The sequence below is a fragment of the Pararge aegeria genome, chromosome 18, assembly GCF_905163445.1.
Source record: "Pararge aegeria chromosome 18, ilParAegt1.1, whole genome shotgun sequence".
Classification (NCBI taxonomy): domain Eukaryota; kingdom Metazoa; phylum Arthropoda; class Insecta; order Lepidoptera; family Nymphalidae; genus Pararge; species Pararge aegeria.
The window spans coordinates 4,757,163-4,774,022 of record NC_053197.1 but is presented as its reverse complement, the minus strand read 5'-3'; the positions used below and the strand labels follow the sequence as shown (position 1 = coordinate 4,774,022).

The 16,860-nt window shown below is 37.1% G+C and overlaps 1 protein-coding gene across 1 annotated transcript in view; it reads left to right on the top strand.

The window, feature by feature from the left end:
- LOC120631560 (interference hedgehog-like) overlaps positions 1–14,917 on the top strand; it is an 89,278-nt gene extending 74,361 nt beyond the window's left edge. Inside the window, exons 12-16 of the mRNA XM_039901194.1 lie at positions 1,974–2,130; positions 6,098–6,298; positions 7,625–7,808; positions 13,117–13,211; positions 14,495–14,917. Coding sequence (XP_039757128.1) covers positions 1,974–2,130; positions 6,098–6,298; positions 7,625–7,808; positions 13,117–13,211; positions 14,495–14,614 — 757 coding nt within the window. The 3' untranslated portion in view covers positions 14,615–14,917. The remainder of the gene's footprint in view (positions 1–1,973; positions 2,131–6,097; positions 6,299–7,624; positions 7,809–13,116; positions 13,212–14,494) is intronic.
- Positions 14,918–16,860: the final 1,943 nt, after the last annotated feature.

Here is a 16,860-nt window from a genome sequence, read left to right as displayed (position 1 = left end):
CTTACTTTGGGGCTAGATGGTGATGTGTGTATTGTCGAAGTGTAGTGGTTCAGTTTGAAGTGTACTACAATGCACAAAAATAAATTGAAAACATCTACTGTAAGATTTTATTTTAACTTTTACTTGATCGATTGTCATGCAATTTAAATGGGATCGAAAGAGCGCCATCTAGTTATAACATTGGGTAACAGATCTGATCTCATACTAGGCACTCAGAACGCTGTCAACCCAAACAAATTTTAAAAAAATATTTAAATGTAAAAACAGATCAGAAATGAACATAGGATAAAATTTATTTTGAAAAAGCTACAGGTAAAAGTTACCAGCGGGATTTTACAAAATAACTTAGTCGCTTAACTTATCTTGGTTAAATTTTGCATAGGAATAGTTGGCATCCTGGAGATCATAGGATAAATTCTATATAGTAATTAGAAAATAAATAGTAATTATTATTACTTAAAAAAAAGTCCGGGAGGCTAAATGTCTAACTGTTAAGGCACAATAACCGCTTTTTGTTACAATTTGTCAATCAAAACACTGGTACAATCTTAAGATGGTGATGTTCCTATCAGATCTTTATCCAAATAAATAGCTTTATAGTTAATTGCAAATTGTACCTGCAAATTAATCTTTAAATTATTCAAATTGGATCTATCTTTTAAAGGTTACGACGGGTATAGAAATTCTTAAAAATATTTTAATTATATTTGATGCAGACGAATTTGCGCGGGTAAAACATACCTGCAAGGGATTCAGAATTCATTTTGTGCGAGTAAAGATTAAAGAAGAGTACGAACAAAGAACAGCAAATAAATAATAATAATTCATTTCTAAAACCGCAATCCAATGCAAATATATTTTGTGTTCAAATACCAATGGCAAACGCATTTCGGCCTTTATTTGCTCTTCATTTATATTATTCAAATTTCCGTTCTATTATTTTACCCTAAAAATAAATAACTAATGGAGAATTATGGTATAATTGAATTTGGTTTCGGTCACAGTTCAATTATAGATTTTAGTATCAAGTTTTCAATATGAAGTTATATGATTGTTGGTATTTATTTAATATTTTATTTAATATGCCAATAAATATAATGCATGTGGGTAGTCTAACAAATTTCAGTCCTGGATATGACAAATTAATAATTAAAAAATATATTTTTTAAACATTCCACCGGTTTGATTATTGGACAGATTCTAAACGAATCGAAAGTGCCATAGAATATGCAAACGGTAGGTTGCCTTCGTTATTTTAAGGTCGCAACTCACGGGTAGCCAGATAAACAGGTAAATCGATAGTAGGATCTTAAACTGTAAGGAACTCAGGATTATGCACAATGCTAAGTATCAATGGTATTTGTTATCACCCTCCGAGGAGTACCACCCATAGAATTGACGTGAAAAAACCTGCTATATCTAATTTTGTCGATAATGTTGACAGTTAAACTCTATTGAATTCTAATGTTTATTAATTACTAGCTTCTACCCGCGACTTCGTCTGCGTGGACTTATGAATAGGGTCTAAAGCTTCGATCGTTAACATTTTATAATCTTACCACGGGAACTATTTGAGAGATCGGTACAGAAAGTACACATGACCTTTTCCATTGCATAGGAGACATACATACCAAATTTCAAAGCTTAGGCCGTAAGACACGCTCGTCAACAATTTCCAATTTTCCCTCGGGAACTACTTAAGGAATCGAGATAAAAGGTAGCCTATGTTCTTTTCCATGTCAAAGGAAATCCAAATTCCAAATTTCATCCAAATCCGTTCAGCCGTTTTTGCGTGTTTGAGTAACGAACATCCACACTTTCACATTTATAATATTAGTTTAATTTATACTATTGATATTGAACGCCTTGATACATTGAAATGATAATGGCACCAATAAAATCTACATCTCTATAGGTACTAATAGTGAAGCTAAATTGTTGGTCTTTACTTAGTGGCATTTTTAATCCTCTAGATTCCGAATCGCAGCGGTATACTCGAATCAGGACAACAAACTAGGGCGTAGCAGCGGAAAGTTCTTCTTGCAACGTGGAGGATTCCAGAGTCCACGTGCGCCAGTCCTCGACAAGGCCACGTCGCTATCACCGCATAGCATCCAGCTAAATTGGACGGTAAGATAACATAATTAAAATCATATAGAACCCTCAGTCAGCCATGCATGTTATTGCATGCAGTGCATTGTGTCCAAAACCAGTGAAAATGCCTCGCGCACGTCTCACTTCACACCCGCGGAATGTTGCTAGCTCACAAACTTTTTCCCATTTTCCCCATTTTATGGCAAACATTTAGAACAATAGAGGGAAAAGAAAGGCCTGTTCGAGAAACACTACTATGGTGGAGCGGTTTATGATGCTTCTGTGGGTAGGATAGAAAATAATAATACAGCATATTTAGATGGTAGGATGTCATAAGGCATGATGACAGTAACTATTGGTATGGTATTTATTTAAAAAAAAAACTGCAAAATCTAGCAATCCGTCATGACAGGTGAATCGTCGAATTCGAAATTATGACGCCACGTCTATATAAACGCAATCTTGTACCACTTGAACTTAGATTTTTTTTGTAATCGTATGAATTGATGGACCAAGCAGATGGGCCACCTGATGGTAAGTGGAAAACCAACGCCTATAAACAAAGCAACAGTTCACAGGGCATGCAAGGAGCACGTTCTTCAACATGCTGCTCTGAGCACCCTGAGGCGTAGGTAATAATCCTCATTGGCCTGTTATTACACCGGCAACCACACCCTTTAGACCGGAGCACAGCATTACAATAATGCTGCTTAACGGCAGAAATAAGCATGGCGATAATACTACCCCATATCCCCCCCATATTATTATTCCCCAATGCCCAATCTCTGTGTATATCAAGCGTTTTGTGACTTCGAAGAACCCATTGCTAAGTTTTTTGTTATCAATACAAAAGTCAATAATCTTTAGCTATGGAACGAGGACTTACTAAAGCTCTAATTTGCCTATGACGTCACGAGTGTGACCATGACACCCGGCGAGTGTTTTTGTGAGAAATAACTTTATGCAATATAATTTGCAAGTTATATCAACTTAAAATCATCAACTAGAGACTTCGGAACTTTATAGCTCTCTTATAAATAAATAAATAAATGTACTACGACAATACACACATCGCCATCTAGCCCTAAAGTAAGCGTAGCTTGTGTTGTGTGTACTAAGATGACTGATGAATAATTTTAAAAATAATATACATAAATACTTATATAATACAGATAATCACTGTCGTCACTGTCACGTGTCTGGGACACTAAAAAACATTCATGTTCATCGCAGAAACATTTTCCAGTTGTGCGAATTGAAACCACGCCGTTGGACTCAGAAAGCAGGGTCGCTGCCCACTGCGCCAATCGGCCGTCAATATATACGTGGACTAGGACAACAGTTCTTAAAAGAGTTCTGAATTCCAGTTACCGCTTAAGATTCAGACTATTTGAATGTTATGTCTTACATAACGTGCAACAGAACAATAGATCAGGGCGCAGCATCGCGGGAAATTCTATTTCCCTTTCGCTCGTGTTTGATAAGCTACGTCATTGCTACCGCAGAGCATCTAGCTTGATTGGTCGGACATATTATTTACGTACCGTACCCTTAGTACAGTAAACTTATCACCACGGGAAACACTGAAGGCAAGAAACCGAGAGGCCGTTTACTGACACGATGGGCAGACCAGCTGACGGACTTCAAGTGCAAATTTCATACTATTGCTGGCCTTAGATGCCGGTGGAAGCAGCTGGTCCGCACGGGGTTGCAATTACAACAAGACCACGGTCTTCAGCAATGAAGGAGTGACTACAGAGAGACCCTTACAAGATTTTTTCGTCGCAATCTAGGTGTCGTTTTCGAGTATCGAAAAACTCAGGCATCAGGAGTCAGTTAAAATTTACCTACAGTAAAGGACTTTCGACTCTGAAACTATTGATAAATCCCCTTTTCTTTGACGGTCTAGAGTTTGATATGCGAAAACGACTCCTCGATTGCGAGTAAGCAAATCCTGTACTAGGGCTGCTGGAATCAGGTTAGATCGCAGAAGCGAGCTTGCAGCGTTGAGTGATCCATTTCTGTTCTTGAGTGATAAACAAGAATAGCATTATCTATCCTACTAATATTATAAGTGTGTGAGTTTGTATGGATGGATGTTTGTTACTCAATTACGCCTTAACGCGAAGACAGTCGCGCTTTTTGTGACAAAGCTTATTCGGGGATGTACTACTGTCGCTAAGCAGCATTGTTGCAATGGACTCAGAACGGCATGTTGCAGGCAGTGGCGTGCACATGGTCTTCGGTCAGGGTATGCATAAAGCAGATACATGGCATAAAATGGAAAAATTCCTATCCAATACGAGCTATATAAGACAATTTGGGTAGGCAGTGCTTTTGTGCATGTATGAAGTGCACGCCACTGGTTACAGGACGTGCTCATTGCATGCTCTGTGAATAGGCGTGGTTTTTTAATTATTACTATATAAAAAAAGACGGGTATCTCTGTCTACGCGTAGAAAAGTATCTGTCTGTGTAAATAAAACTGCGCTGTGTTTGTAAAAAAGTGTGCCACTCTGCAAATATAGTCTGCAATAATACACTTTTTTTTTAATACTTGTTATTGCGGAATAGATTTGTATTTGTTTTTCATAGAGTAAAAGATCGACTTGTGTTTTAGCTTCTCAGGGATAATTGTATGCATACACATCAAAATTTCGACGTAGTAGACATATAAGTAGTGACATTTATATTCGGGAATCTGGACAAAAGATTAGCGAAAATAAGCGTAGAAACGTGAAGTTTTACATGCTTAGTGGTTTTCTTGACCTTGAGAAAACCACTAGACAAACTGGCGATAAAGAAATTGACGAAATTGGGGAATGACGCCATTGTGAATTGCATTTCTATTTGAGAAATAAAAGAAACGATAGATATTGTAAATTTTCGAGATAAAAGTACAAATAGTAGCATTTAAAAGCACAAACGGACATCTACTTCTCACAAATTGGAATAAATGGACAGACAAACGACAACGATCGCGACGGCGAAGAACGACGCTATAAATTATTCAGGGAGACCATCACACAAGTTAGTGGGATGGTCTCCTTGAATAATTTATCTGCTAAGTGCTAATCGAAACACCCAACACTACAGTGAGCAATTTTCGCAACGTCTTTACGTAGCGTTGAACTTTATGGTTCTGAAGTTGCACTGATGTAAAAGTTAACGGAATAGCAAACGAAGAAAGTAATTAGGAATACAATATTTAAGGTGTTTTATATAATACTAGCAGATGCGAACACCTCTCTCTCAACGTTTGTGCAGAATTTCTGATATCCCGTAACTTGAAATATGCCATGCTTTTATACAAACTTTCTTCCCTAGAATAAAAAAACCCTTCTTAGTAGGTACGGTTCTAGAGAGCTGAAAGAATATTCTCTAACAGTTAGAACTTTCTATATTCAGCCATTTGACATTTATTCAGTCAGTAAAGACAAAGCTTTTTTTTTTTTTTTTAATAAGTAAGATAGATTCATGTTAAGCTCATCTACCAAAATCAATAACATTTCCTTCAATGACATACTTATGAAAGAAAACAATACAAGAATATATGAGCCTCCTTGAAGTGTCCGTAAACGTAATGCCGGGTATGTGAGCAAATGTGACTGGCAAGTCCAAATTTGGTATTGAAAGTCCGGTTTCATGTCGCACAGTGTAACTGGCCATCTATATTGTACGTGTAGATGTAGGAAAATTTCGGCTTGGTGTTTCGTGGCTCGGTCTTTAAGTCGATGTTCCTCAAATGTCTTACGTTTCTAACGGCTTTATCAACAGAGACACTCCAGCCTTTGCCGTGTTCCTCCCTTCTTATGTTAGATGCTGTTAGGTTGCACTTAAGAACATCCCTGAAGCGCAGAAAGACCACAAGATTTTTGCTTTCGTCCTTCAGTTCTGACTAGAATACGGCTTTAATAAGTCTACGTACAAGAGGCCCGCACTGTATTCATCAGGACCTTTGCTAGAAACAATGTCAGAGTAAAAATCTTTATTCCTTGTACAGTGGTCGGCTCATGGCGGTGTAGAAGCGGAGGGTTTCTATGTTTACTACCGAGCGGTGTCTTCGGCTGGTGCTTACGAGAAAGTCACAGTGGGTGGCCATGAGAGGAGTATGGTTATGGCGCATCTGGCCGCAGATACTGCGTACGAGCTGAAGATACAGGCCTACACTGCGCAGGCGCCTTCAGATTTCAGTGCTATACTGGTAAGACTATTATGATTTCACTAGAAAATACGAGAAAAGTTTGACATGTCTCATCATTATCATATCAACCCATTACCGGCCTACTACAGAGTACGGGTCTTCTCCCAGAATGAGAAGCGTAATGGCATAACGCGGATTAGGAGAACTCTCAGCCATGCAGGTTTACTCACGATGCTTTCCTTCACCGTTAAAGCAAGTCCTAGTTATTTGCTTAAAACGAATATAGCTTAGAAAATATAGAGGTTCCAAACTCGGCCCTCTCAGTACTGAAGCCGAAGTCTTAACAACTAGTCTTGTCCTAAAATTAAAGTGTGTATTTAATCGTTATTTAGGCTTATTGCGTGAGTAAGCGATGCGATCATCGGAAGCTCGCACGGTTCCAATAATCTGGTGTCCTAATTGGATTTCGCCGGGCGTGCGAACTACGTTACTTTGTTTTCATAATATTTGATCGATCCTGGCCTAAAATACGGACCAAAATATGGCATCGTTTTCAGAGGACATACGAATAGGATAGGATCTGTTCACATAAAATATGTTCGTTGGAACATATTCTGTGTGAACAGATCTAAAGATTTTTAGTTCGCGAAATAATTGACGCCACGGTAATCTTCAATCTCATACCACCACAATCATGGCCCACCACAATCATGGCCGTACCGATTTAACAACGATTTTAAACTCTCGAATAGCATTCTGTTAGACCCTGGGACTTGTTCAGATAAAAATCACACAACACAAGAAGCACTAGAACTACGACTTAGATTTCCAGTTTACTTAAATCACTTTACTATTGTTCGCAACGCGAACCTATAAAAGGTATTTCGGCAAAATCCAGCTACGCTGGGCAGCCATTCAATTAATACTAGAACGACTGACTGATTATCGAAAATAGACTGCTTTACAAATAGACATTTGCTAATTCGACGTTATTATTAAGCAAATCAAAATACATAGCATGAAAGCAATATGTATGTAGGGTATGTATTATAGGGATGTAATATGTAACAGTTCTGGACACTTTTGTTGAATTCAAACCAGTGGCGTACATTGAGGGTATGCACAGGGTAATCAGATGAAATAAAATAAAGAAATCTCTAGTAACACATATAAAAAACTTAAGCATAAGCTTACCCTTAAGTATTAATAATTCGTACTGGAGATTTTCTTGATTTTATATCATCTTCATACCTTGTGCATACACTCTGTGCACGCCACTGATTCAAACCTAGTATTAAGAAAATTAGAGGTAGGAAGGTATGTTTCTTGAGTCGGTATATAAATTACCTTGGGAACATAACTGAAAAGTATTTCATATCTGGATAGATGGCTAAAACTCAACGGGCATTGAACGCAGCAAGTACTAGCACAGAAGCACCACCTAAAGAGGAAGAAAGTGCTCCCGGCACTTTGGTGACAGCTGGAGGTGCGGCGGGTGCGGCCGCTCTGCTGTTGATACTGGCTGTCACATTCCTTTTGTGTCGACGCGCTAAGAGACCTCATGCGGATAGTAAGTGTATTATGTTACTAATAAGCGGGAAGGGAAATAACTAATAATTGGATTTCTCATCTGGTCTACTAGTCTAGTCACTTACAGACACGGTTGCATTGCTACAAACTCTAATCTCTATGTTTTGACTGCACACAATGCAGTATGCGGGCACAAAGAAAGTCACCACTGACGACTTTGTCTTATTGATAGAGATTCTTGCCCTTATCTTATGCTGCTAGTAGAGACTTTTATGACAGAGCTCGTCTGGGGAAGTATTACGTATGAAGTGTGGTATGTAGATATAATATTGTGTATAAGTTTATTATATATTTATAGTATTTATTTACATATATATATATATATATATATAGCTCCTAGCTAGCTATAAGGCCGCCAAATTGTATACATCGTGTGAATTTGTTATTTTAGGCTTAGGCTCGTTACATTCGTTATTCTTAGGCGTGTCTTCAAAGTATTCAAGTACGATGTTTCGTAAAAATCGATTAGGGGCATGAGTTATTAAAGCGATTGGAAATTTCAGAGCTTTAGTCTTTATTTGTATCACATTAAGTTAACTAAATTGTATCTCAAACTGCATAATCAACTACGATCATTGGGTGAAGAAACTAAAAATCTAATTCCTTATTGCCACAGCTGAGTAAACTGCAAAGCCTCTGGATTTGTTATCAGTACGACTCAAAATGTTTGAACACGTATAACTAAGTGGCCAGATAAAAAGCATTTCTGGACTATCGTCGACCGCAACTACACTTTACATATGCGAAATTTCCCAACAAAAACATACACGGAGAACCTTAAGATAAACAAATTTTCATTAGCACGATGTTCTCACGAAACTTTTGCTCGCAAGCTCTGTGATTCCGCAGAACATTCTCGAAAGTGCTGTCGTTTTAGTGGGCTATTGTTTTAGGTGCTATTGTAGCGGAGAAGTTTGTTTTTTGAGATAAGATTATCGTAGTATAAACTTTTTTCACCGTTCGCCAACAATATTTGTATTATAGGCCGCTTGGTCACGGCACGTTTTATGAACGGTATCCATACTAATACATGCGAAAGTGTCGCTGTTTGTTTATTTCTTTCTCTGTCCTTTACTTCTCTTATTTCCCAAATTTTATCTGCTCGCTAGGGTGCCTTCAAAAGATAATTTTTAGTGTTAAGGCCACCTTTACATCCAATTACTAAGTACTATTGCTGTTTTCCTTGTGTTGTTCTTATTGTGTTTAATGCAATATTTTTTCTATGCTATTCTTTCGACTCAGCTCCAACGTTGAAGAAATTTGAAACATATAGCTTGTAATCTGCAGATGGATGGATTCAGAGCCCAAAAACGCGCCAGGGTGACGTTCTCTGGGGATTTATAATATATTATTTTCTCTGGTCTTTTCTGGTCTTGTTGAGTTGCCGTGTTTACCGTTCTGGCACGATGCCTCGTAGAAACCTATCGGGGATGAGGTTTAAATATAACTGATATATACCTAACAGGTTAGCCCGCTACCACCTTAGACTGTATCATCACTGAACACAGATTACCGGGGTAAATTGTAGTGTACAAAAGAATCGTCGGTGTTGTACGGCGGTGAAAAAAACGTAAGTGAACGAGATGCCTTAGTCCAGACCAAAATTTTGCAAAACTTTAATAAGAATATAATATTTTGTGTAATCTCGAAATAGTTTTGTAACAGAACTGTTGTTAATTCCACAGTTTCTGAAGTTCGTTTTACTGGCATAGAAGGTAGCATATATTACTCTCCGTCCTTTCAACTAACTCTACTCTATGCACAAAATCAAGTTGATTGGTTACCTGGAGCGTATAGGACGGACAATCATCAAACGTACTTTCAGATTTATAATATTAGTAAGGATTCAGATTCAACATAGTAAGTTTTAAAGTAAATATTCGAACGAATGAAACAACGACGTATGTATCAATGCATGAATGATTGAGCGAACGACAAACAATCCTGTTTCCTTCACTTTACGAGAATTGGTTTGTTATTTAACGTATCCTTGCGAAAGCAGCCGTTCTATTCTGTGTCAATTACCTTTGCAGGCGAGTCTATGTACTAGACTGCATGAGAAAAATGCAGAGGCAGAAATGTTGGCATCCCTTACTACATTTTTATATTTACACCTTTTCTTTTACCTTTTCCAGAGAAACTATTGCACTTTTGCACAAATGAGTACCTACTTAAAAATATTGTTTTTATGACATGAACCAATTCAATTTCCACAATTTAGTACATAAACGATAATTTTAACCAGGAAATACTTAAGAGATAGAATGCGAAATTAAAAATTAACTCTAACGAGCTTTTCATAGTATGGTTTATAATTTTGACGCCATTCCAATTTGCTGTTGAATGAATGAATGAATGCAGTACAACGTATACAATTTGGCGGCCTTACGCTTCATAGCTTTTTCTTTCAGGCAACCAATGGCGAAGATAAAAAATACAGTAAATAGTTGGTGCATATATATATACATATACCCATAAAATAAGTTTCTTAAATTAATTATTATAATTATTCAATTTACTGTTGAAAGTATTTTACTCACGAGATAAAAAGTTCTTTGCCGAATACCTTGTCTATCATCTAGCCCACGCAAAGAGAGGTTTACATCGGGCATTCAACCCGCGACATGAAAAGGGGCTAGTTAACTATATATAGTATGTATTTTGTATCATAAGTTTTGGACTCTCAAACCACGCCTTTTTTTAGGATACTTTTAGGATTCTTTTAACCCCAGTAAAGTATTAGGGCAAGTTCCCGAGGGATTGAAAAATAAAGCCTTTTTTACCAACTCTAAGCCGATTTTGGTAAGAAATTGCCTGGGAAAACGTCTACCGCAAGTTTATTAAAAAACACGGATGAAGTCGAGGACAATACCTAGTTTCGTAAATAAATTAATAAAGAAATGAAGTATGACAATACACACATCGCTATCTAGTTCCAAAGTAAGCGTCTGTTTTGGGTACTAAGATGACTGATGCATATTTTTATGAATAATATACATAAATACTTAAATTAAAACTGTAACTGGAAGATTTCTGTACATTTAATATATTTTGAAAATTTTGACCGGGGTATGCTTTATAATCGATATTGAGTCCAAAACAGATTTTTATTTAATTTTTGTCTGTCTGTCTGTCTGTCCGGGCATCACGCGAAAACTACTGAACGGATTTAAATAAAATTTGGTATAGTCGTAGCTTATATACCGGGTCAACATATAGGATAATTTTTATCACGATAAACAATAAGTTTCCTCCGGGAAATGGGATGAAATAGTTCTTTATAGCTCCGTTAAATTTCGACCAATTTAGATAATTCTTTGAAAGTGTATACTATCAAGCATATTCTGTCTAATTTTAATGAAGATCTGATAAATATTTTCGGAGATACAGGACATAAATCTTCACAGATAACAGCAATTCGCGAGTTGAATGGGACAACGATCGAATGCATGCGTATCATCCTACTAAATACTAATATTATAAATGCGAAAGAAATAAAGTAATATAAATATTAAGTTTGATTATATATCTGCAAATTCAGTTTTAAAATACTCAAATTGAACCTATCGCTTAGAAGTTGTGACGGGTATAGAATAAACACGTACGGCCGCGAACAACATAGTTTGGAAATAAAACAGGTCCATCTGGTAGGTAGCGCCGCAATTAGTTTCTAGGTTTTTTTCTAGGTGCAGAGGAAGTTGCGCGGATCAGCTAGTATACAAATAAGCACCCAGACACTGAAAAACATTCATGTTCATCACATGTGGGAATCGAACCCACAGCCTTGGCTCAGAAAGCGGGGTCGCAGCCCATTGCGTCAATCGGCCGTCAATAATAATAACGGTTCGTCAATCTTATTCGGTTATAATTTAGATTTAACAGATTTTTTAAATTTTATTGACACGAGTCGTAAGGATTTACGTATATTAAAGCAACATAACTAAAGTGGTAAAAAAATTGTTGATTGAAATGAAAAAGACCATCGGCGGCACAATCGTAAGCAATAAACGTCCGGAAGAACGAATGTGTACCGATAAACGAACGATTGAACGAATTACTAATAAAAAACCCATCCCGTTTCGTTCGCGATATTGAGAATCGGATTTATGCTATCAACTACTGTAAATTGACAAACGATACGTTTTCTTTTGATGTCGACCTCTGGGTAACCGCAGAAATGGGATCTGCCGGATTGAGTCGTCCTAAGAATAAGGAGACTTGTCCCACTGCTGGGAAAACCCTCCTCTGAAATCCCCTCAAAGCTCGATACCATGGACATTGCAAGATACCTTTCAGGCATGGACGTACCCAGCATCTGATCTAGGGGGGGCAAGTGAGATTATTTTAGGTCAGATCGTCCGCGGCTGTACTGTGATTTTTTTTTAGATGGTCTTCTATAGTAGATACTGAAGCCAAAACTTACTTTTTTTCGCTTTTGTCTGTCTGTCTTTTGGCCGCCATACATTTTTTAAGAGAGTTCATACATTTGCTGCGATATTTCCAGGGGAGGGCAGCTGCACGTGGGGGTACGCCCATGCTTCGCAAATTGCAAGATTGCAGATCATTGGGAAGTAATTACCTTTAGGTTGGAATGATAAGAAAGAAAAATATTTGTGCGTTTAATATAATACAATATGTAAGGAATTTCCCAAGAATATTACTTTGTTTTTTTTATATAATCGGATAATCGGAAATCTTTTAACTCGGGAAAAGGAACTATAAATATTGATATTTTTGTCATCATTCGGCCGTAGCTGGTGACCGACCTACCGAAAAAGTCGTGCTACCAAGAGATTTAGCTTATCAGCACAACCCCGCATAAACCCCCAGGTTGCTTCTTAAATATTTTCTAATGACAATGTGAGATGGTGATAACAAAAAGAACACCCGGCTAAGTTTGTTGTGGGCTTCTTCTTAGACCAGGGCGCGATCGGAACCCTCGTAGCTTTAGTTTTAAGTTTACGATTGTAGTTATCGCCATCAGTACTCACTGCTATGTACACATTTTATATATAATAACGCATCATAAGTGCCATCTATGTGCCTATTTGAATAAAGAAATATTTGACTTTGACTTTGACTAAAAACCGTTTTAGGATGGCTTTAACTCTGAAAGGTTAACGCGCTACTACTGACCAAAATTTCAATCAAATACTAGTTGTGGCTAAAAAAACATCTGTTCAGGTTTCAACTTAGTACCTCAAGCCGATACTGACAGATAGGGTTTTCACTATGAAGCAGGGAATCCTTAAAAGGCTTAAAATATTAATAGACACTTTTAATTCTAGAGGAAAAAGGGGCGGGACCTGAAGGCGGTGCTAACAACGGGTACCTTCCAGCAAAAGTGCCAATTACTATAACGGCTAACCCAATGCATGGAGAGGTATGTAACCAACGTCATCCTGAATTCCCTGGCCTGCAGTGGCGTGCACTTCATACATGCGCAAAAGCACTACCTACACTATATACTAATATATAAACTTGGATCACGCGAATCGCTTCGTGAAAAATTTAAACAAATAGGTATTCTTACAGTAGCTTCGCAATACGTTTATAATAATATAGTCTTTGTGAGGCAAAATATTACTCTTTATAAATCAAAAGCTGAAATTAACAATCGACTTACCAGAAACGGTCATAAATTAGTGATATCTGCATATCGTCTGCGAAAGGTGCAGAACTCCTTTGTGGGGTTGAGTATACGCTTTTACAACATGATTCCTAAGGAAATTCTTGACCTACCAATGCATACATTTAAAAAATGTGTAAAAACGCATCTAGTTCAGCGAGCTTACTATACATTTGATGAATTCCTCAATGACAAGGTAGAATGGAAGCAGCCAGCCTCGCTCTCATCTCCCGCAAGATAGCAAAATGATTGTAAATGTTGATGTTGGAAAAGAGCAACTACTGAGTTTCTTGCCGGCTCTTCTCGGTAGAATCTGCTTTCCGAACCGGTGGTAGAGTCACACAAACATGCATACTTGACGTTTCAAAAGTGCTTATAAAGTAGGCCTACTTGAAATAAATGAATTTGAATTTGAATTTTGAATTTTTGAATTTGACTAATATTGATATTTAACTCGTATAGTATATACATATATGTATATTCTGCTGTAAGCATACCCTGGTAAGAAACCTAGTGCACGCCACTGCTGGCCTGAGGTAACTTACGGGTGGCTGCGCTGATATCTTCATTACCAGCCTACTATATGGCAATTGCCTCCTCTTAAAATGGGAAAGATTTTGACGACCTTTCTGAATCTTCTCTGGTCTGGTCTGGTGGGAGGCTTTGGCCGTGGCTAGTTACTGTGACTAGTGTTTTCGTGTGATGTCGCGTAGAAACCTATTAGGAGTATGACTACCATACTCCCTAAAAGATTAGCCCACTGCCATCTTAGACTGCATCATCACTTACCACCAAGTGAGAATGTAGTCAAGGGCTAACTTGTAGTGGAATAAAAAAAAAGAAAGGCTTAGAAAACATCTCCCCAAAGGCGTGTGTAGTCGAGCCCTAAGATACAACTCCTAGAGAGTTTCGAGCTCCCCACTCCTCCAGTGACGCTAGTACAACTCACTGTCCATCCGAAACAACACATCAATAGTCAACATTACTTTCTATACGCTGTTGTTTGAACAGAGATAAAAAGTCATGTAACTTTCCAGGGTGGTGACAGCGGTGTGGAAATGTCTTTCCTTCACAACAATAACTGCGGCAACACCGCCAGTACTGACGACACGTTACCACACTCTAGGAAGAACGGCCCAGCGAGACAATATGTGTGAACAATTAAATGTGAATTCCGTTGTGTATATAGTAGTGGGCGTTTTAAAGCGACTATCAATCGACATTTCAGAGATATGCTCAAGAACTATTTGAGCTATTTACGGCCGCAGCTTTTTCTCTAATACAAACAGCTCTTGGCCATTTTTTCTCGAATGGAGATTGCAGATCCTTACGGTGCCTCGCAGTTCAAGATGTATCATGCAATATCAACTACCTACGTAATGTATTTATTTATTTGCCAAATTGTGGATTCATAACAAGTTAACATTTAATTAAACAGTCCCGTCACAATCGACTGTCACAGACTGTGCGTAAATGTTAAAAAAAAATAAAAATTACATTAAAATTCAGAGAATTAAAATACAAGAATCAGAAATAGGTAAAAATGTCATTTGAATTAATTAGGCAAATAATACAATCATAAATGTTTTTATACAGCTACAAAAGTTAAATAAGTCAGTATATTACTGTCACTAAGGTTTTATTTTACACTGTAATAGTTTTTTTGTAGGATGTTGATATTCCATGGACACAGACGAGGCGCAATGAAAAGATTTTAAAAGACCTTCCGTTTCTTTTCGCAGCCACCTTGAAAGGTTAGCCATCTTCTAGGTAAGGACGCCATAAGCTGAAACATCGGTTAGGTACGATTTCAGAAAAACGCTAGTCTTGTGTATTAAAAGATACAAAAATTAATTGTTGCTTATTCAAAGACTGTTTTTATGGTTTGCGTCACTAAACCCGTAATTGCTCAAGTTGAACGGATTTAGTTGCGAGAATCGCACATGCGCTATTTATTGTTCACGGTGTAAAGGCTGGAATCCGTATAAAACTGAACCAATGACATTAAAAGTGGTCTTGCGCTTAAAAAAATTATTGAACTGATAAATTTGAAGTTAAACGTATCAAACAAATGGATATATTTGATATATTTCTTCCTTTTAGCCGTCGTGCCGACAATAATTGTTTTCGCGGATGATTTTTGACAAAAGGGGAAAAAAGGTCGAGTTCTATCTTTAAAAATTTAACAATGACCTAATACTAGTACCTTAATAGATTACAATTTTTTGTTGCCAACACTAATAAATTACTGCCATTATGGTAGATTAAAATAAAACTGAATATGCAATTGTGATAATTTTACCGGCCGAAGTGCATGGACTTTTGAGAGTACAAAAGTATATTTATTTATATCTAGAAGTATTTTGTTTGTGAGGTGTGTGCGTTGGATGACTTAGCATTTATTTGCTTTTATTAGACGTATTTAAAAAAATATTAAGATCTATTTAATTAGGATTTCAGACTAAGGAATAAAATAGCATTAAGTATATAGATTAAGCTGGACACTTTTTTATTGTATTTTAAACGCTTATTTAATGTAAATAATTGACTTTAGTTGTAAGTTCCATTCCCAGTTGAGTAATGAGTGAAGTATAATTAAATAATTTAAACTAAAGTAGCTATCTATATTTATTAAAATAAGAGGAAAAAGATCTGTTTCATATACTCAATTGTTGCCATTTGGAAAAATGACAGTAGGTTTTTTTAACCAATTGTATTATTTAAATATGGCAGATAAATATTTCTCTGAACACAAATTGGGCAATGTACTTAAATAAATTTAGTTTTTGTTGATGTTAGAGAAAATTTTACTTAAATAAATTAAGTTTCATACCCTACTATCTAGCCTAGTTTTTAGTTGAACCAGTTTTTATTGCGATTCTGGTCAACTTCTACCAGGCTACTGCCATTTCATTCGACTCATCGTGCGTTTTGTTGCGTCTCATAATATATTTATAATATTAAAATAGTTATACATTTATCATTAAATTCACATTTAGAACTGACTTTTTGGCTTTTACACTGACAATAGAGCTGTTCTTATTTTAAAAATTTAAAAATAACAGAGGGCAACACTATCACATTCAATGATTATTATTATAGGCTGCTGCCAGTTTGTTGTGTCTCCAATTGCGTGACGCGTCTATGGTGCTGTACATGTGTCCAAGGAACTTAAATTAGAACTACTAAAGACCGCTATATTTTTGTTGCTTCGTGGTCTTTAGCTTTGGGCCTGATGAGAAGGGAATGATGGATAGAGCTATGCTTGAGGTATCTCTACGTGATCAATTCAGAAACGAGGTGGACCTCAACAGAACAACTGCTACCGACAGGTAACGAGTCCCAAAGCTGAAGCGGTAACGGTCGGGGGTAATGGTCGGGGGCACCAATGGTGGTTGGGGTC